Below are 16,260 nucleotides of genomic sequence, written 5' to 3'. Positions count from 1 at the left end.
CCCTCACCCTCACCTGCCCTCACCCTCACCTGCCCTCACCCTCCCCCTTCCCCTTGTCAGGATAGCTATCTAGCCTGAACTCAGTTAGGCAAGAAGAGCAAGGGACTGCGGAGTCTGGTTGAATCCAGGAGTCCTGCTTAGTCCACCCTTACAATTTAAGGTCAGTGCACAATACAACCTTGGGATCCCACTCAGGATCAAATAGGAACTCACATTAAAGGTGATGAGGGGTTTCAGTCCAAAAGTCCTTTAAGATACTGAGGTGCTCAACTATCAATGAATCGAGCACAAACTAAGCTCTTAAATACCTTTGAAGGTTTAGGTTAATGCTGTTAAGCTCCTCTGACCATTGCTTGATCTTTCTCCTAGGTGTACTAAATTCTTGTCTGCAATGTAACACACACACCACATCTCTGCCCGCTTTGAACCTCCCACTTCGGGGATTAAACTGCTGTTAAAAATGCCTGCCAGGGTCACCTCCTGGTATTCAGGCCTGAGAAGATGCATACCCCAGCCGATCAAGATGTACCACCAGAAGTACTTCCTCTCTGAAAAGAAGGAGATGACCAACAGGGTGTGAAGATACAACCCTTCCACCAGCAGCCAGAAGAAGTTGGCCATGACGCAGTACTGGAAGAAAACCATCATGGCTTTGCAGCCTACCTGGAAGAGAAGAAAGGAAGAAACAGTGGTGATCTGCAGCACGTTTCCATTGTGAACACCCAAAATTCTCAGTAAACCTTGCCCTGTGTGTAACTCTGAGATTGCTTTTTTGCAGCACTTGAAAGCTTTAGGGGATAAGCTCCATGTGAAGAGCCAAAAAGCCTGCAAAGCCTGCATGGGGACAGGCTCTGGCTGCTTGGCAGGCATTAACCAACACATGTAAGTGCGATTCTGAACTGAGATCAACCCAGTGGCTGGTTTATGGTGCAGCCCACAAACCCTTGATTCAGCATGATGGAGGTGATGTGCACTGGAGAGGAAACAAGAAGAGGTGATGGGTTTTTATGCTACTTTTGCCACCAAAGTCAGTATCTTGATGAACATAATCTTGAGTGACTTGAGCATCACGGTCCCCCAGTCATTCACAGTGGGGCTGCCTCCCTGAACCCAAAGAAATGAAGGCTCTGGTGAACAAAATGATTACCCAGGATAAATAACAACAGGATAAATAACAACAACAACAACCATAAAAAAGTAGCTCTTGAAAACAAAATCTAATTATAATCACCCCATGGCCTGGCAGATATTGCAAAAACTGAAGGGGTCTGACAAAGGACTTTGAAGAAAGTCAAGTCTACAAAGAACTGTGAATGCTCAGTTAAGAAACGAAGAAAGGGGAATTCATCTTTTTTAAATAAAGAAAAGGATAATAAGGCAAAAGAGGGTAAATGCTAATGAGCATGAACATATTTGATTGCACTGGAAGGAGAGAGATGAAGTGGGAAGGAAGACTGCTCTTCCTTGGAAAATAAGTAATTAAACACAGCAACTTGCTGTGAAGTCCTCACTGCAGCGCAGAACTAAGACTTACAGGTAATGGGAACAGTCACCTAAGAAAAGAAAAGCGAGGAAAAAAAAGAGAACAGGAAATTTCCCTCCAGCACTCCAAGGCCAAACCCACAGCAAAACACCTGAAGGTCGAAATCAGCTGCCCAAAGAGCTCTCTGTTAGCACCGGCCATTGCCCCAGCACCACTCTCTGGACTCACTCAGAGGAAATCATCAGTTACATCATTACTTATGTCCACACAGCCTAAGCATCACTGAGATGTTCAGCAATAGCCACATCAGCTTCAGTGGGTCTGCTTGGGTCATACCCTGCTCTTGTTGGGGCCAGGGCACGAAGATCTGGCGCACAGCACTCTGGCTAGCAGCTCTTCCTTGGTGCTCTGCATTTGCGCCATGGTGAATTTAGAGCAATAATTGATTTGCACGAGTGACAAGCTCACACATCCCCCCGCTCCTCCCTCCTGCCGAAAACAGTTGCTATGAAACATGCTGGTTAAAAAAAAAAAAAAAGGCATAAAAAGTGTTTTCTTGATGCCATATGTTTGGAGAGAGACTTGTCCCCACTGGTTGCTCAGAATTAATTCAGCCCTCCCCTAGCACCCATTGGTATGTCGCACTGGGGTCCTCATGGGCTCCTGCTTATCAATTTATATGCACATCAGCTGCCTGCTGCAAGGCAGATGGCACAAGCAGAGACTTGCTGCAGGGTGGCAGCGGGAAAAGGTGGAGGTACTTCACTCCCAGGCAGGGAAGGTAAAACTGAGCTGAGCTGACAAGGGCTTGGAATGTGTCATCCTCCTCCCTAGGTCATTCCTCTTGCTTTTTGTTTTCTCCCTGCCTCTGTGTGCATATGTGTGACACTCATTCCTTTCATCCAAAGCCTGGGACATCTGCAGCCAGTGGGGATTTGCTGGTGGGAGTGCACTCAGCAGCGTTTGGCAGCTCCCAGGTGAGATGTGAGGTTTAAGGGAGCAAAATTTGATGCATCTCAGCCACATGCTCCTCAAACACGGATTTGCCTTGGGGAATGAGTTTTGGGGAATCCTTTCTGGGTGGCTATGATGAAGGGATGGCAGAAGCATGAGGCTGGAGCATGTCACAAGGGACTGGGGCAGTGTACAGGACCAGGAATGACAGCTCACAAAACTCCTTTCTTAAGGGGGCTGTAGCAGAGCACTAGGCAGAGATGAGCTATACCATCTCACAGAAGAATTGTTTCATAAAGATCAGATTCCACAACACACCAGTGTTGAAAGACCAGTAGGAACTATGTTTAGAAATGGCATTTTTGGCATGAAAAGCAGCATTACAGCATTGCTTATTCTATTTTCTCCCATCCGCTACCTCATTTGCAACCCTGTCTTTCTCCAGGTGGCTTGCACTGCTCGTGTCCACTTCAGATGTTGCAGTGAGATCGTCTACTCAGCCTTTGTTGATGTCTTATTGACTCAGTTGGCTCCTCTCTGCTTCCCATCTTCGGGACTACATTAGCCACAAGCTATCTGCTTTTTCCAAGAAGGTCCCCTCCATTTCCTCATGTGCTGCTAGCCACCAACTATGGAAACTGATTCCTCCTCCAGCTAAGGAAGGATGGAAACCTTTTAGACTCAAAGAAGCACTTCTGAGAAGAAGCACTTCTCATTAAACACGTCATAATCAGTAAGATAATTTCATCTTAATTACTTCAGAAGTTTACATGAGGATGAGATAAGGCATACCTTATGCCTACTGTATGGGCCAACACTCCCTTGCCTTATTGTGGCCAGCGATCTGTATTGCAAGCATCCGCATTTAGGGCTCTGAGGACTACATGAAAAGGAGAAACTGCAAAATTCAATTGCTTAAAAGTAGGCTGTTTATGACCTTGTAGGCACTGTCAGGTATTGTGCTGGGCCTCCAGCTATTGCTCCTCAAGGAGTGAGATCTTCTACAGGCTCTATCATTTTCCTAAGTGATGTATGATGGGGATATTCACAAGCATTTCCCTGTTCGCTGCAGGGAAGTTGGACTCAGATGACCTTTAAGGGTCCCTCCCAACTCAAATGATTCTAAGTCTGCCTATTGTGGAGAATCCTTAAAGGCTACTGAGCTAGCAAGCAATGGAAATATCTTACATAATGTGCTGCATGAATATCCTGAAGGACATGAGGAAGGAAGTGTCTTCAAATGTAGCCTCATCTTTGAAATCAGTTTCTATTACTTTTCGTTGTACATGTGCAAAACACATGTAACAGGCTGCTTGCTGGTCACAGAGTATTTAGCATTCCCATTTATCATGTATTTTGGGGTGAACGTCTGCTTTCTGGATAGGAACCAGGCCTATGACTTTCAAAGCAAGGATTCATGTCATGCGGAGCATATATTGCCCTCCTAGACTAATCTGCTGTGAGATCACATTGATTTAGACACTGAGAAGCATGATCTAAAAGCTAACAAGGGAATAGAGAAGGTAGAAGAGAGTGCATTTGCTTTGAAAGAGAACACCTTGCAGTCACGTTAGGGCAAGTATTTAATAAGCCCTTGATACTTAGGAATGTAGCCAGTCCTTCCAAAAAGGAGAGGGTGAGTAGGGTGGTTAGATTGCTGGCACGATGCAAAGAAATATGCTTAACTGAGAAGCTGGGCAGAAGTTTTAGGATGTCAATACAGGGTTAAATTTAAAGTTTACTGTAACGGTAGGAAAAACAACAGGGCTGCTCAGAGCCAGCATGCAGCACAGTGCTCATGTCCTACAGCAGCTGCAAAAATACAGCCCGCTTTGTCAACCTGTAGGAAAAACGCACTCAAGACACAAGCAGACTTTCTGAGAGACATGCAGAGAAGCACAAGGGTGGAAAAAACAAGACTGAGCAATGACCGCTGGCTAACAGGCTCTGTATTGCGACCTAGCGGCGCTTTATACTTTTAGTCCTGAGAAATACATTTTTCTCATAAAACTGATGTAGCAACTAGCTGAGTCACCTAGAGTAATGCAGTCCAGATGCTGGAGGCAGTGATTAACACAGAGTTGAACACGTTGCATTAAATACACATATATCCTACCTGTCAGTGGTAGTAACTCTGTGCAAGATATCCCTGCTCATTAATAACTGCTAAGGACTGGAAGTCTCAACCAGCTCCTGAATTTCTCTAGCTCAGTATAAGCAGCCTAGTTGGACAGGAGTTGGTCTAAGAAGGATGAGGTGTTGACGGAGGTACACACATGACACACACGTGTGCAAGCACCAGCCTCCTGGGAATGCGACAAAACTCAACATCAAGAGGTCAGTTAACTCCACACAAACACTGCTGTGCACCAGAGATCATCGCTGCACTAGCACACGTCTCCCTCTGTTTCTTTACTGGGGATACGGTGTGTTACAGTTTAGGATTTGGGATGAAGAAGTATCTAAATCTGGACAAAGGAGTACAAAGGGGCATTCTCCCACCTCACACACTGTAGCTGGCTTGGGAACATGTCGTGATGTAAACATTCTGCCTAACTCCCATTGCCCCAAGCATGAGTCTCCCCATCAGGAGACCCGACCTGTCCCTCCCCATGTGTGACCACTCTTGTGCAGGAATATGACCCCCTTTGCAGTCCCTGTAATTCCCCCCTTGCACCTTCAACCACTGCATCTTCCTAGAATGTGGAACAGAGCTTGAGAGGTCTGTGACAGGGCATCGAGACATAAAGTCAGCTTAAAGATATATTTATGTCATCACATGCAATCCTGGACAATGCTGAAGCTCCTGACACGGTTTGTGAAGTTGGAACATTGCCTTCAGCCCAGTCCCTAGTGCCTCTGGCAAAAGCATGGGCTCAGATTCTCAAATCTCAATCCGTCATGAAATGTGGAGGCCTCTGAATCTCCTTTCAAGGACTTGGGCCTATTCACTTGGGCTACCACCACTGAAGCAGGAGGAAGAGATTTACACAGACATTTCTGCGGGCCTCTTCAACAGGAGACAGATGAAAACTCATTTTCTCAGTGATAGATTTATCCAGTACTTTTATTTGACGCTGCCCAGAGGACACGACCTATCCGAAAGGCTGGGTGTTGAGTGACTGGTGTGGAATTTGCCCACAGCAACAGCTGTCCAGCCTGGTCAAGGAGGCTTCCCTGGTCTTATTTAAAAGCTTTTTTATGGATCCTGTTTCCAAGACCTGGCTGGAAGACGGAGTAGCAAAGAACAACACCTCCTGCTTTGTTGATGATGAAATTAGGATCCTCAGCCACAGGGATCAGCCTTGCCCTAAATCTCCCTATCTATGATGCCATTTTAGACACTCATGTCTCCATCATAACTAAATCCAGGAGTCTTGAGCTCATTCCTGCCCCATGTGCCTAAATCAGACTGAATCCCATTCCAGCTCTTCTTCTGTTGAGATGTCCACCTCAGTCAATGCATGATGTCATTTGTAATGAGGATGTAATAACCAGATAATTATTCTGCCTGTATGATTATATTATATGATTAATTCCTCATCTCAGTATTATCTGGACACAGGAATTCATACAGCTAATCAATTACCAATCATTTTATAACCTAAATATTGCATGCCAATATCCATAGCTCTGCATGGTCCACTGATTTGTGTGTGTGTTGCATGGAGATGTCAGGATAGACTTAGTTTCCAAATACTTGCTTTCTTTTTCATGGGGTACTTCTTTTTCCTTTTCATTTTACTTTTAATATGTAAGGGCTCTTGCTTTCTGAGAGAAAAATAAGTTGATAGGAAGAGTAGATACATCATACTGGCCTACGTACTGCCTCTGTTAAAAAAGGAAGGGTGAAGATGGTGTGAGCTTTTCCATAGGAAGATGTTGCCCACGCTGGCATTGTTTACAGGAAACAAAAAGAAAATTCTCTTTCCCATCCAACTGGGTCTTTTTGTTCCAGCTAGAAGCTAGGACAACCTTCCTTTAGAATTCATCCTCATAAAGAGAGCAGAGGTGGTTTTTCAATAGTGACTGCTGATCCAAGTTTACATGTCTCATGAGGAGGTGGCAAAGACATGATGTTAATAACCTCAGACTACTTCTTGTCTTATTCCTATGCTTAAGGCTTTTATATATTATCTTTTCACTACATAGTTCGCTTTGACAGAAGAATGGAAAACTAGACAGTCTTTGGGGTCTCTTTCAACCCAAGCCATTCTATTAATAGAGAAGACATTTCCAGATATTAACTTGGCAAACTGAAAATGCGAATATTTATCTGTTATCTCAGCCTTCTGCTACTGTGTCTAGCCTTATGCAGAGACGATTAGGGTGATGGTCTGACCCTACAGAGGTCAATGGCAAAACCCCTGCTGATTTCAACAGAGCTTCAGGCTGGAGACCTAATTTGCAAAAAATCTGCATGACATCAATGGGAATTTTTGAAAGAAATAAAACAGCTTCTTACTGGGTGATTCTCTTCTCTGAAAGTGAGCCCTTAGGTCAAACCAATTTGCTGAGCAACAAAAAAATTAAAGGGAAAGACAAAGTGTTAACTTACCCTTGGCATACTCAGCCTTTTGTGTAACGAGAGAAAAACAAAACAAATTGGAAACAAAACCAAACAAGACAGGCTGGTGCAAAACCATTGCTTTATCTTTCCCTTCTCTTTAATTGGAGTTGTAGCCTAGTTTCAAAGAGGTTGCTTGGGAAACTTTGACTCCGTTCCTCCTTCCCTATCAGGGAGTCTGAAAAGCAAGTAATTTTAAATACTAAATTGCTACACTAGCGATTGGCTCTGCAAGCTTTCCTGGGAGATGCATGGCCATTTTGGGCACTGAGTCCTACCTGGCACTATCTTCACCTAAAGAAATTTGACCAGGGAAATTCTTAAGAAGTCATCTTGATAGAAGCAATGTGGCTCCTGATTGGAACATACAACCTTCTGTTTGTGAGGGCCTAAACTGTCGAGTTCAAAGCAATTTCTCATCTACCAGGAATTAAACAAAGAAAAAATGCCTTTAAAATCCTTCAGGGGAATAATGATTTTACATCTTGATGATGGACCCTTCAGCTCCTGCTGCCCTAGTGGCTTCAGTACTAAATCAACTCTATAAAATGTATGGCAGATGGATGTATGTAACTGAATTCAGAGAGACCTCATGGTCACCATCTATCTCAGGCACAGAAATAAGATGCCTCAAACACAGATTTTCCCTGTTAACATGCTGCTTTGCATCAGCGACGCCTCAGAAACATTATGCGAGAGCACTCTTAAGTCATAGCAAAAGCAAATTAATTCAATTTATCTTAACCTTCTTTCTTCTAGGTCACATTGCATTACATTTTCATATGTTCATCATTGCCTAAGAGCACACACTGGACTACTTACCCTGTGTCATCTGTCACAAGCCAATTTATTAAGCCATTATAACCTGTATTTGTGTCCAGGCTTGTTGATTTGTCGCCACTTTCATACAGCAGAAATGCTGTTTCTAGACTGATGAGCTGAGCTGCACAACCGTACGCGTGCACACACACACACTATTTCAGCAAGCTATGTCTTGCCTGCTTCCAGTGTGGCTGTGGAAAGATGGACACATCAGAAAGATGCCACGTAGCTCAATCTCTGTGTCTCTTTCCTCTGCTACCACATCCAATTGCATCAAGGCTGGGCCACTGTTGAACCTGTTTAGGATATCACTTCTCTGAATAGAGTATCACTGGTCTAGCAGTAGCCAAACCAATATGGACCCCAAAGTCTCACGAGATAAACTTGTTTTTCCTGTGTGCTTTCACATCCTTAATGCCAGCTGAAAGCCAGCTGAAAACACTAAGATATTTAAAAGGTCATCTCTGCTAATATGGAAGTTATATAATACAAACCCTAATTTCTGTGCTTCCAACCCAGCAAAGCACAGCAGAGTCAGATCCTCAGCTAGCAGAAACCCCGTGGACTTTATTAAAATAAATGGAACTATACCAGTTTACTCCAACAAAAACGCGGTCCACATGACTGCACTTTATGCCTAGCCCACTTCCCACGCAGGCCTCCCCAAATACAACACGGTCGAAATCTGAAGGAAGCTCTTATGTCTGCTTTAGCTCACATAAGAAGCAAGTTTAAGCCCCGTGACTGTGATCCTCAAGGCTATTTAAGCATTTATCTTCTGCTGAGTTTAACAGGGGTTATGTAACTGACAGCCTTGGAGGGCCTGGACCTTTCTATTTTGTCTCTGAGAAATATTCGTTTGATTTTTCGGATGGGGGGGGATCTTGTGAATAGTTGTAAGATGGTGATTAGCTCTAGCTGGTCTAGCCTCCGCGTCAGATGACTCACAGTTGAGTTTAGATGTAAAAATAGCATTATTGTGGTAAATGGGGTAACTGTCCCTGTTTCATGCTCATCGCCTTCAGAATGATAACAGCACTTCTGAACATGTCTTCAGTGATAAAGAAAGTCGAGCACCAGTTAGCAGCTAAAGGGCGAAGGTGATCAGAGTTTTAATAATACCCTTATTGGTAATACTGCATTGCTCTAAGGTGCTACCAATTGACTGGGGCATAGCTGATAAGGTCACTTTTTCAAAGGCAATTCCTGTTTCAGAGCTCTTCTATAATCTAATTTTCTGCCTTCGTCTCCGTGTTATTTCCAAGAGAAAAACAGAAATTCAGGCGATAAATAATCCAAGCAAAACCATGTAAAACCATGCTGGAGCTTGGTCCCTAAGGTCTAGACCCTCTCAAGGGTTGCATGATATCAACAGTCCAAGGAGCAGAAGGGGCATGACCTGGAGTCTGGTACTTTCAACCTCAAGGAATGGATCCCTGAATCCACAGACCTTTCTCATCTACCCAGCCTGGCACATCTCCAGCACCACACATCAAACTTCCAGCTTCATCCCCTGTGGCCATCTGCTGCCTTCCCTTCCCAGAACGATGACACTTGACCTTTCAGTCTCTGACACTCAAGGTTTCCTTCATTCTTCATCACCTCACATCTCCTTCTTCCCAAACTCAGAGCTCAAGCTCATGCTCTCTTCTTCCAAAGCCTTTGGCAGAGGATCAGTGATGAAGTCTGCAAGAGTGGCAGGCATAAACTGCTGTTTCACCAATCCAGAAGGAAATTACTGTCTGCTAGCAGCTCCACAGTAATTACCTGTGTGCATGCCCTCTCCCATTGGCATGGATTAGATGGCTTATGTCTCTTTCATAACTATCAGTGGGGACTTGTACAGGTACAGACCTCTGCTGTTCTAGAAGAGATGATGAAACTACATTCCTGGATGGGGTGTTTCTGGCTAACTTCAAAATCCAAACAAGAATGTGAATAAGTCTAGGTGGATAGGTAGCTACTGCTGGCCATGGGCAGTAACCATCCCAAACTTCTTCAGAGCTACTCATTGCTTTACAAACTCTTCATTTACTGAATTTGCCAGTAAATCCTCAGATCAACTCTAGCACTGATTTTCTAAAAGCACTTGAAGGGCATTAAGTTTTATTTTTAGTTCTACTTACTTTGAGCAACCTGGTCTAGTTGGAGGTGTCCCTGCCTACAGCAGGGGGGTTGGAACTAGGTGATCTTAAAGGTCCCTTCCAACCCAAACCATTCTACAATTCTATGATCCTACTTTTGGCTGATATATTTACTATTAGGTCTTGGTTAATTAAGTAGTGTACCTTTAACCTCTTTGTCTCTTCTTCTCCCCCAACCTCCTTTCCATTTTCTGGTCCTTTCTAGGAGTGCCTTAATACCTTTGAAAATGTGAATCTTAAAATGCTGGTGTGAGATCTGAAGGAGAATTGGCAAACCCACAATGACCCCATTCCTCCTCTCTGCTTTCTGGTTGTTTTTTGTTTGTTTGTTTGTTTTTAACTTCTTTGTATTATTTACAGAAGCATGATCTGGTTATTTTTCTTCTTGTCATTTACTTTGCTGTGAAGATTAGACTGTAAAAGTAATCAGCAGATATGGGGACAGCAGCAGATACAGAGATATCAGACAGTGTTGAGGATAATGCTTCACTACTATGCAAATGGAAATCTCTTTACCTCACCTAATGGTAAAAATGTAGATGAAGGAAATGGATGTGTTAGGTTTGTGTTGTGACAGCAACATCAGCAGAATCTTAAGTAGAGGCCAAAAGCTGTCAAAAAGCTAAGAAGAAACGAAGCCATTCTGTTTCGACGCCTGTCCCCTGAAGCCACTGGGAACAGTCTTGATCCTGCAGAGTCTTGTGGGCAGGGTAAGGTGGTTCAAGTCAAAACTGTGTGGAAGAACATAGAGAGAAACAATCCACGTGAGCAGTGGTTGTTCCTTTGCTCCCTGTGCTGCTCCTTGGGGTGAAACCCAACTGCAACTGCTACCTATTAGATGGGAAGTGAGACCGTTTCCTTCACCCCAAGCAGTGGAGCAAAATCAGGTGGACTTCTGTTCAAATTTGGCCTTTTTTGTAAAGCAGGACACACTTTAGGGCCTTTCCTCATCTCAAGCAGCATCCTTGTGCTTGGCTGGTCTGAGAACTCAGTAGATGGTGTACAGCTCTGCAGGAATGGGCTGAGCTCCTGAAACAGTGCCAGCTGATGTTTTCACACATTTTGGGGCCTGACCCAACTCCAATTAAAGTCAAGGGGAAAATTCTCATTGTCTGCAGATAGGATTGTGCCAGGCTCTTCATCCAAGCCTGTCAGCCAAAGTTCATTCAATGCCAGTCTGCAATGCTGGAGAGAGGGAGCAGACATCCTTTTATCAATTTGGCCTGGGGGAGCTCACGTTGAAAAACAAATTTTCCACTCTGAAAGTATGAGACATGTACAAACGCTCACTATTAATAAGAGTCCTGCCCTCCTTTGCAAATGATTTCTATTTGGATTTGATTGTCTTACTGGTATGCAGAAGGACAAAGAGAAATGATCCCTCCCTTGGTGAGATCCTCAGCAAAGGCAAATTTGCAGAGCTCAAGAAAAGTCAGACTGAATTCAATCTGCAGAACTGGATTTTTGTTTATATCAAACTGTTGGCTTCTTTGTCTTTAGCTAGGCTGCAAACTTAAGCTTTACAATCCAGTTATTACAATCATGCAACTAAACCAAACCTTAACTATAAAAACACACACACAAATCAAATGGAAAAACAAGCAAAGTACTCAAGTCAGTCCTTCTGCCAGGTTTGCTGTTTTGGCTACTGAGCTTCATATGGCATTTTCCAGAGAAAAGTAAAAAGGAAGACAAATGCTAAGATGGAAGGTCACAAGGTTTAGAGAAAACTAATGTGAAAAGCTAGAATTTGTTATGAGGCCTTTTTAGTCTGGCAGTGGAAAAAAGAACACAGAAGGATTCAAGCAAATACAGGCTGGAAAGTGATGCAGTTTTTCATGCAGTCTGAGTAACCACTGGATGCAATGAAGCTGCATGTGTTGAGTTTTCCATCAGAAATGATTGACTACTAAGACAGAATGCATCCTGAAAGAACTGGAACACTTACTGGAGAAGTCAGGATGGGTGATATCACAGTATCTCTTAGTCTGATCACCTCTACATCTGGACGTTTAAAGCCCATATCCACTAATACACTTGAGCATATGCCTATCTTTAAGAAATTAAGTCAAGGTGATGTTTCCGTTTCACATAATCACAGACATACTTTCTGACTTAGGAGGGTGACAGAGAAACTACTTGATTGCTGGTTCCTTGGGCAAGTAGCTACATGTATGTATGGTCATGAGATTTTTCTACTGTCTCTATCCCTCTAAAATATTCAGGGTCCCCGGTGGTGCTTTGTTTCCCTCTGGAAAAACCCACAGTGCTTTAGGGAGTCTGTTCTTCTCTAAAGGTCAGTCTGCGTGCTGCTACATGAGACAAAGGATCCCCATTGTGCCTAAGAATGGGCCTAATTCATTTGGGCAGCTGGGAAGGAGTGAGGGACATTTGCAAAGCTACTGCTGGTGACTTCCTTTGTAGCAGCACAAAGGTCTGGGGCCACTTTGCATAGGTTGTGGGATCAGTCATAGAATTATTAAATCATGGAATCACCGAAGTTGGAAAATACCTCCATGATCATCCAGTCCAACCATCCACCCACCACCACCATTTCCCCACTAAACCATGTCCCTTAGTGCAACATCTCCAAGTGTCTTGAACACCCCCAGGGGTGGTGACTCCACCACCTCCCTGGGCAGCCCATTCCAGCAACTAACAACTCTTTTGGAGAAGAAATTTTTCCTAATAAGCAACCTGCTATCAACTATAATTCAAACCTGCTGCACTTCGTTATGAAAACGAGATTTCCTTGTTAGCTCAGGGTTCTGCCCCATGAGAGACATGGTAGATTTTTCACCAAGTCAGGAAGACTTTTCTTTCCCTGAGGAGTAGATTTATCAAGGTAGAAGAACCAAGGAATTTAAGGACTTTGCAGTACCACATGCCTGAACGAACAGCATCCACTGCATGGTGCACGTTGTCATGGCCCAGTGATTGCATTGGCCCTGATTCCCTGAAATGCTTACTGCCACATTCTCAGGCTTTGTGGCCTGTAGACAGGCCCAAAAAACCTAATTTTTTAGGGCATTCATGTTGTACTCAGTGGTAATGGTTGGATTTAATGCTCTTGAAGGTCTTTTCCAACTCAAATGATACTATGCAGGTCACTGAGAAAGTAATGCCTCCTATTTATTTCCATGGAAACTACCTGCATGATTCTATGAATCTGTGATTGTATAATCCCAAAGTATTTGACTTTAAAATGCCTCAGAGTTCACATTGTAACTGAAATTTCCCACACTGGATAAAATGAAGTAGAAATAAAATGCTACTGCACAAAGCCTATGAAGGTAAGTGCTTTTGTCCTTTTTTCCTCAAAGCAACTAAGTGCAGCACTTTCTTCTCTAATAAAAGATGGTTATTGCTTTGGTTCTCCCTTCTTCTAAAACAGTATCATGGCGACAGCATTCAGTAAAGTGAACTGCTTGTTCAAATCTCACCTCAGACTGAATGAGCTCAAGGCCATTATCTTGCATTATCAGTAGAAACATGAAACCTTCCACAGATCCTTTATCAGGCCCTAGGTATATGAACTAGTTAGCACCCATGACCCCCAAGGCAAAACTTTATCTTGCAAGTTCAAAGCACAAACAACACAATTACTTCACCTAACTCAAGCCAAGCTAACACAGCTAAACCCAACATAAACACAATGGATTTTATGTCTCCAAGCAAATGAATACTAGGAGAGGCACTGCAACTGAATTTCATGTAGGTATGTTTTTCCTACGACCTAAAATGTTGTTCAGACTGTCGGGTCAAGATGTGCACAGATTCTGCAAGGGGCAAGTTCAGCCCTGTGTAGTGGAGACAGATTTGTCCCACATACTTCTGTAGCCCTTCTGGAGGATGCAGCCATTCACCCCGAACTGGCATTTCCCACAAAAAATCCTCTCCTTGGGGAGAAACGCACACAGTGTTGGTAGCCATGGGTCTGCCTGAAAGCACCCTGGCTTCCAGGAACTGAAGATTCTGCAGGACAACGTCCAATATTTATGCACAGAAGTGTTTCAGCAGACACTTCTCACACCATCTTCTGCAGCCATGCCTGAGTCATGACCCGGTGCAAACTGCTGCAGGGGTGAGAGGTTACGTCAAACTCCATGGCTCATTGGGTTCTTGGCTCCTCTGCCAATTAGCATTGGCAGTTATCTGTGGCAGCAGACACCGGCCAATTGTTCATCCCAATTTCTCTGTCACTGCAACCATTCACGGGCCTTCACAATAAAGCCTCATTGCTGAAGGATACAGATTCCACTGAACCACAAAGGGAAAATAAAAACGGAGGGTGGTATGTGGTCACTGCAATGGGAACGTGCTGTGCTGGGGATGGGTCTCAGGGAAATGCTGGGAGTGGGCTGCTCTTTGATATGGACCAGGAGGTGCTCAAGCAGAAAGGCCATTATACCAGCAGGGATGGCACTTGGGGTACAGATACAGAGAGGTCAGAAGGCAAGGAAGAAACAGGGTGGATAGAAAAGACAGTCTTTTATGTAGCTTTGTGATGCAAAGAAACACAAGTCTAGAAGAGATCCTGCTGAGCTGCAGTATCCAGTCCCCTGTTATTATCAGCAAGTAGAGCATCTGTTATTACAAATTTATCATGGAGTATTGTACTTTAATTTTTGGATGACTTCTGATCAGGGGTTGGAACTTGATGATCTTTAAAGATCCCTTTCAACCCCAGCCATTCTATGATGCTATGATCACATCTCCCTATTTAGGTGATTAATTCATGACTAGCGTCCTCTTGCATCAACACAGCCCTTAGATAAACAGCTCTTCTCCTGCCTTAATGTTGGCTCCAGCTGATTACACTGAGTTTGAAAGCAGGGAAAACATACCAACTCCTTCATTCCTCTCCTTTCTCATCCCAGTGGGGAAATCTCACTGTTATACAGTTAGTGTGGAACAGAGATCCGGATGAAAAACAGACAGTTACAGCTCTATATAGATTTCCTGCCTCAGCTCCTGCGGGAATCTGGTCAGTGCAATCAGAGGAACCCAGAGAGCCCTACAGCTCACAGGCGTAGGTGTCTTCTTCAAAGTGAGGTGGACAGCTCACAGCTCCAGCAAATGAATTAATTAGATCTCGGCTGACTGTGATTGCATTTAACGAATGTGGATCATGTATAGGTACTGCCCTGTAGATATCTCAAAGGAGTTATCTGACTCTGGATCTCTTGCTGTCACTGAGGGGAAAGGCTTTATTAAATCCTCAAGCAGAAGACTCTAAGTCTTCTTTGATCAGGATATCCAATAAATTAATCCAAAACTCTAGTCATTCATTTCATGCCCTTTAAATTAAACTTCAGCAATCAGGTTTTTTGTTTCTCTTCAAAAGAGAAGAAAGTCTTCCCAAGAGAATGTTTCCCATCTATTTGCAAGGCAATTTTTGGTGCACTGTTTCAGAAGCGCAACAGAACAACATGGAAAATGCAATATACGCAGCTACTTACTGAGCTCACAAAGCAGTGTTCGGGTTCTCCACTTTCAAACAGGATGACATCTTTTATGAAGACTGCGATGGCTCTCATTATAAAGGACATGAAGAGGTGCATATGAATATAATTTCGAGTACAGTGTAGCTTTCTGTTGGGAAGAGACGAAACAACATTTCTGAATAGCAAGGCTTCTCTAAAACGTTATTCATCTATTTACACGTTTCTTATGCCGAGATATAGACTTACAATTAAACAACAGAAGCCCTGACACAGACAATGTTTTGATGTAAATCACAGCAAATCCACTTAAGCCCTTTCAAAGCTGCAAAAGATGCAGCATTCCATGGAATGGACATATCTGCGGCAGCACCGCTGCTTTTCCAGTTCTCAGAAAAAAGGTCAAAACACAGAATGATAGAAAGCAGGTCCATGGTACCTCTTTCCATTGGAAAAGTGTGGTTTTAGACTCAGTAAGGTGCGTTCATGAGAAAGGTCAGTTTTCTACGGAATGCTTGTACCATAACAATTATTTTCAAGGCGAGATGAATTCTTAGCAGCTGCTGCCCAAATTAACTCATACTGCAGGCATTTTATAGCAATGGGGATAATATTTTCCCTTAAAAATCACTAGTTTTCAACTTTAGGAAGAACCATACTAGGGTTCCTCTGTCCCTTGCCCACTAATATCTTGAAGTCACGCTTCCGTCAGAGAGGTCTGCTTTTCAAGTGTGGTTCAGCCATCAGAACCACAACAGACTTCACTCAGCAGCGTGGTGAAATTACTGCATCTTATTGAGTCACTGTGCATCGGCAGAGTTTATGCTCCTAATCTCTGATGACGCC

The 16,260-nt window shown here is 43.6% G+C and overlaps 1 protein-coding gene across 2 annotated transcripts in view; it reads right to left on the bottom strand.

Annotated features, from left to right (window-relative positions):
• Positions 1-16,260, bottom strand: part of LOC110394039 (vasoactive intestinal polypeptide receptor) — a 110,548-nt gene that overhangs the window by 21,498 nt on the left and 72,790 nt on the right. For both annotated transcript variants that reach the window (XM_021387651.1, XM_021387650.1), the window contains 2 exons: positions 15,433-15,565; positions 510-663 (listed from right to left, as the gene is read on the bottom strand). In XM_021387651.1, the coding sequence (XP_021243326.1) occupies positions 510-663; positions 15,433-15,565 (287 nt within the window). The remainder of the gene's footprint in view (positions 1-509; positions 664-15,432; positions 15,566-16,260) is intronic.

Source organism: Numida meleagris, chromosome 2 (assembly GCF_002078875.1).
Source record: "Numida meleagris isolate 19003 breed g44 Domestic line chromosome 2, NumMel1.0, whole genome shotgun sequence".
Taxonomy (NCBI): Eukaryota; Metazoa; Chordata; class Aves; order Galliformes; family Numididae; genus Numida; species Numida meleagris.
This window is presented reverse-complemented; position numbering and strand designations above follow the sequence as displayed.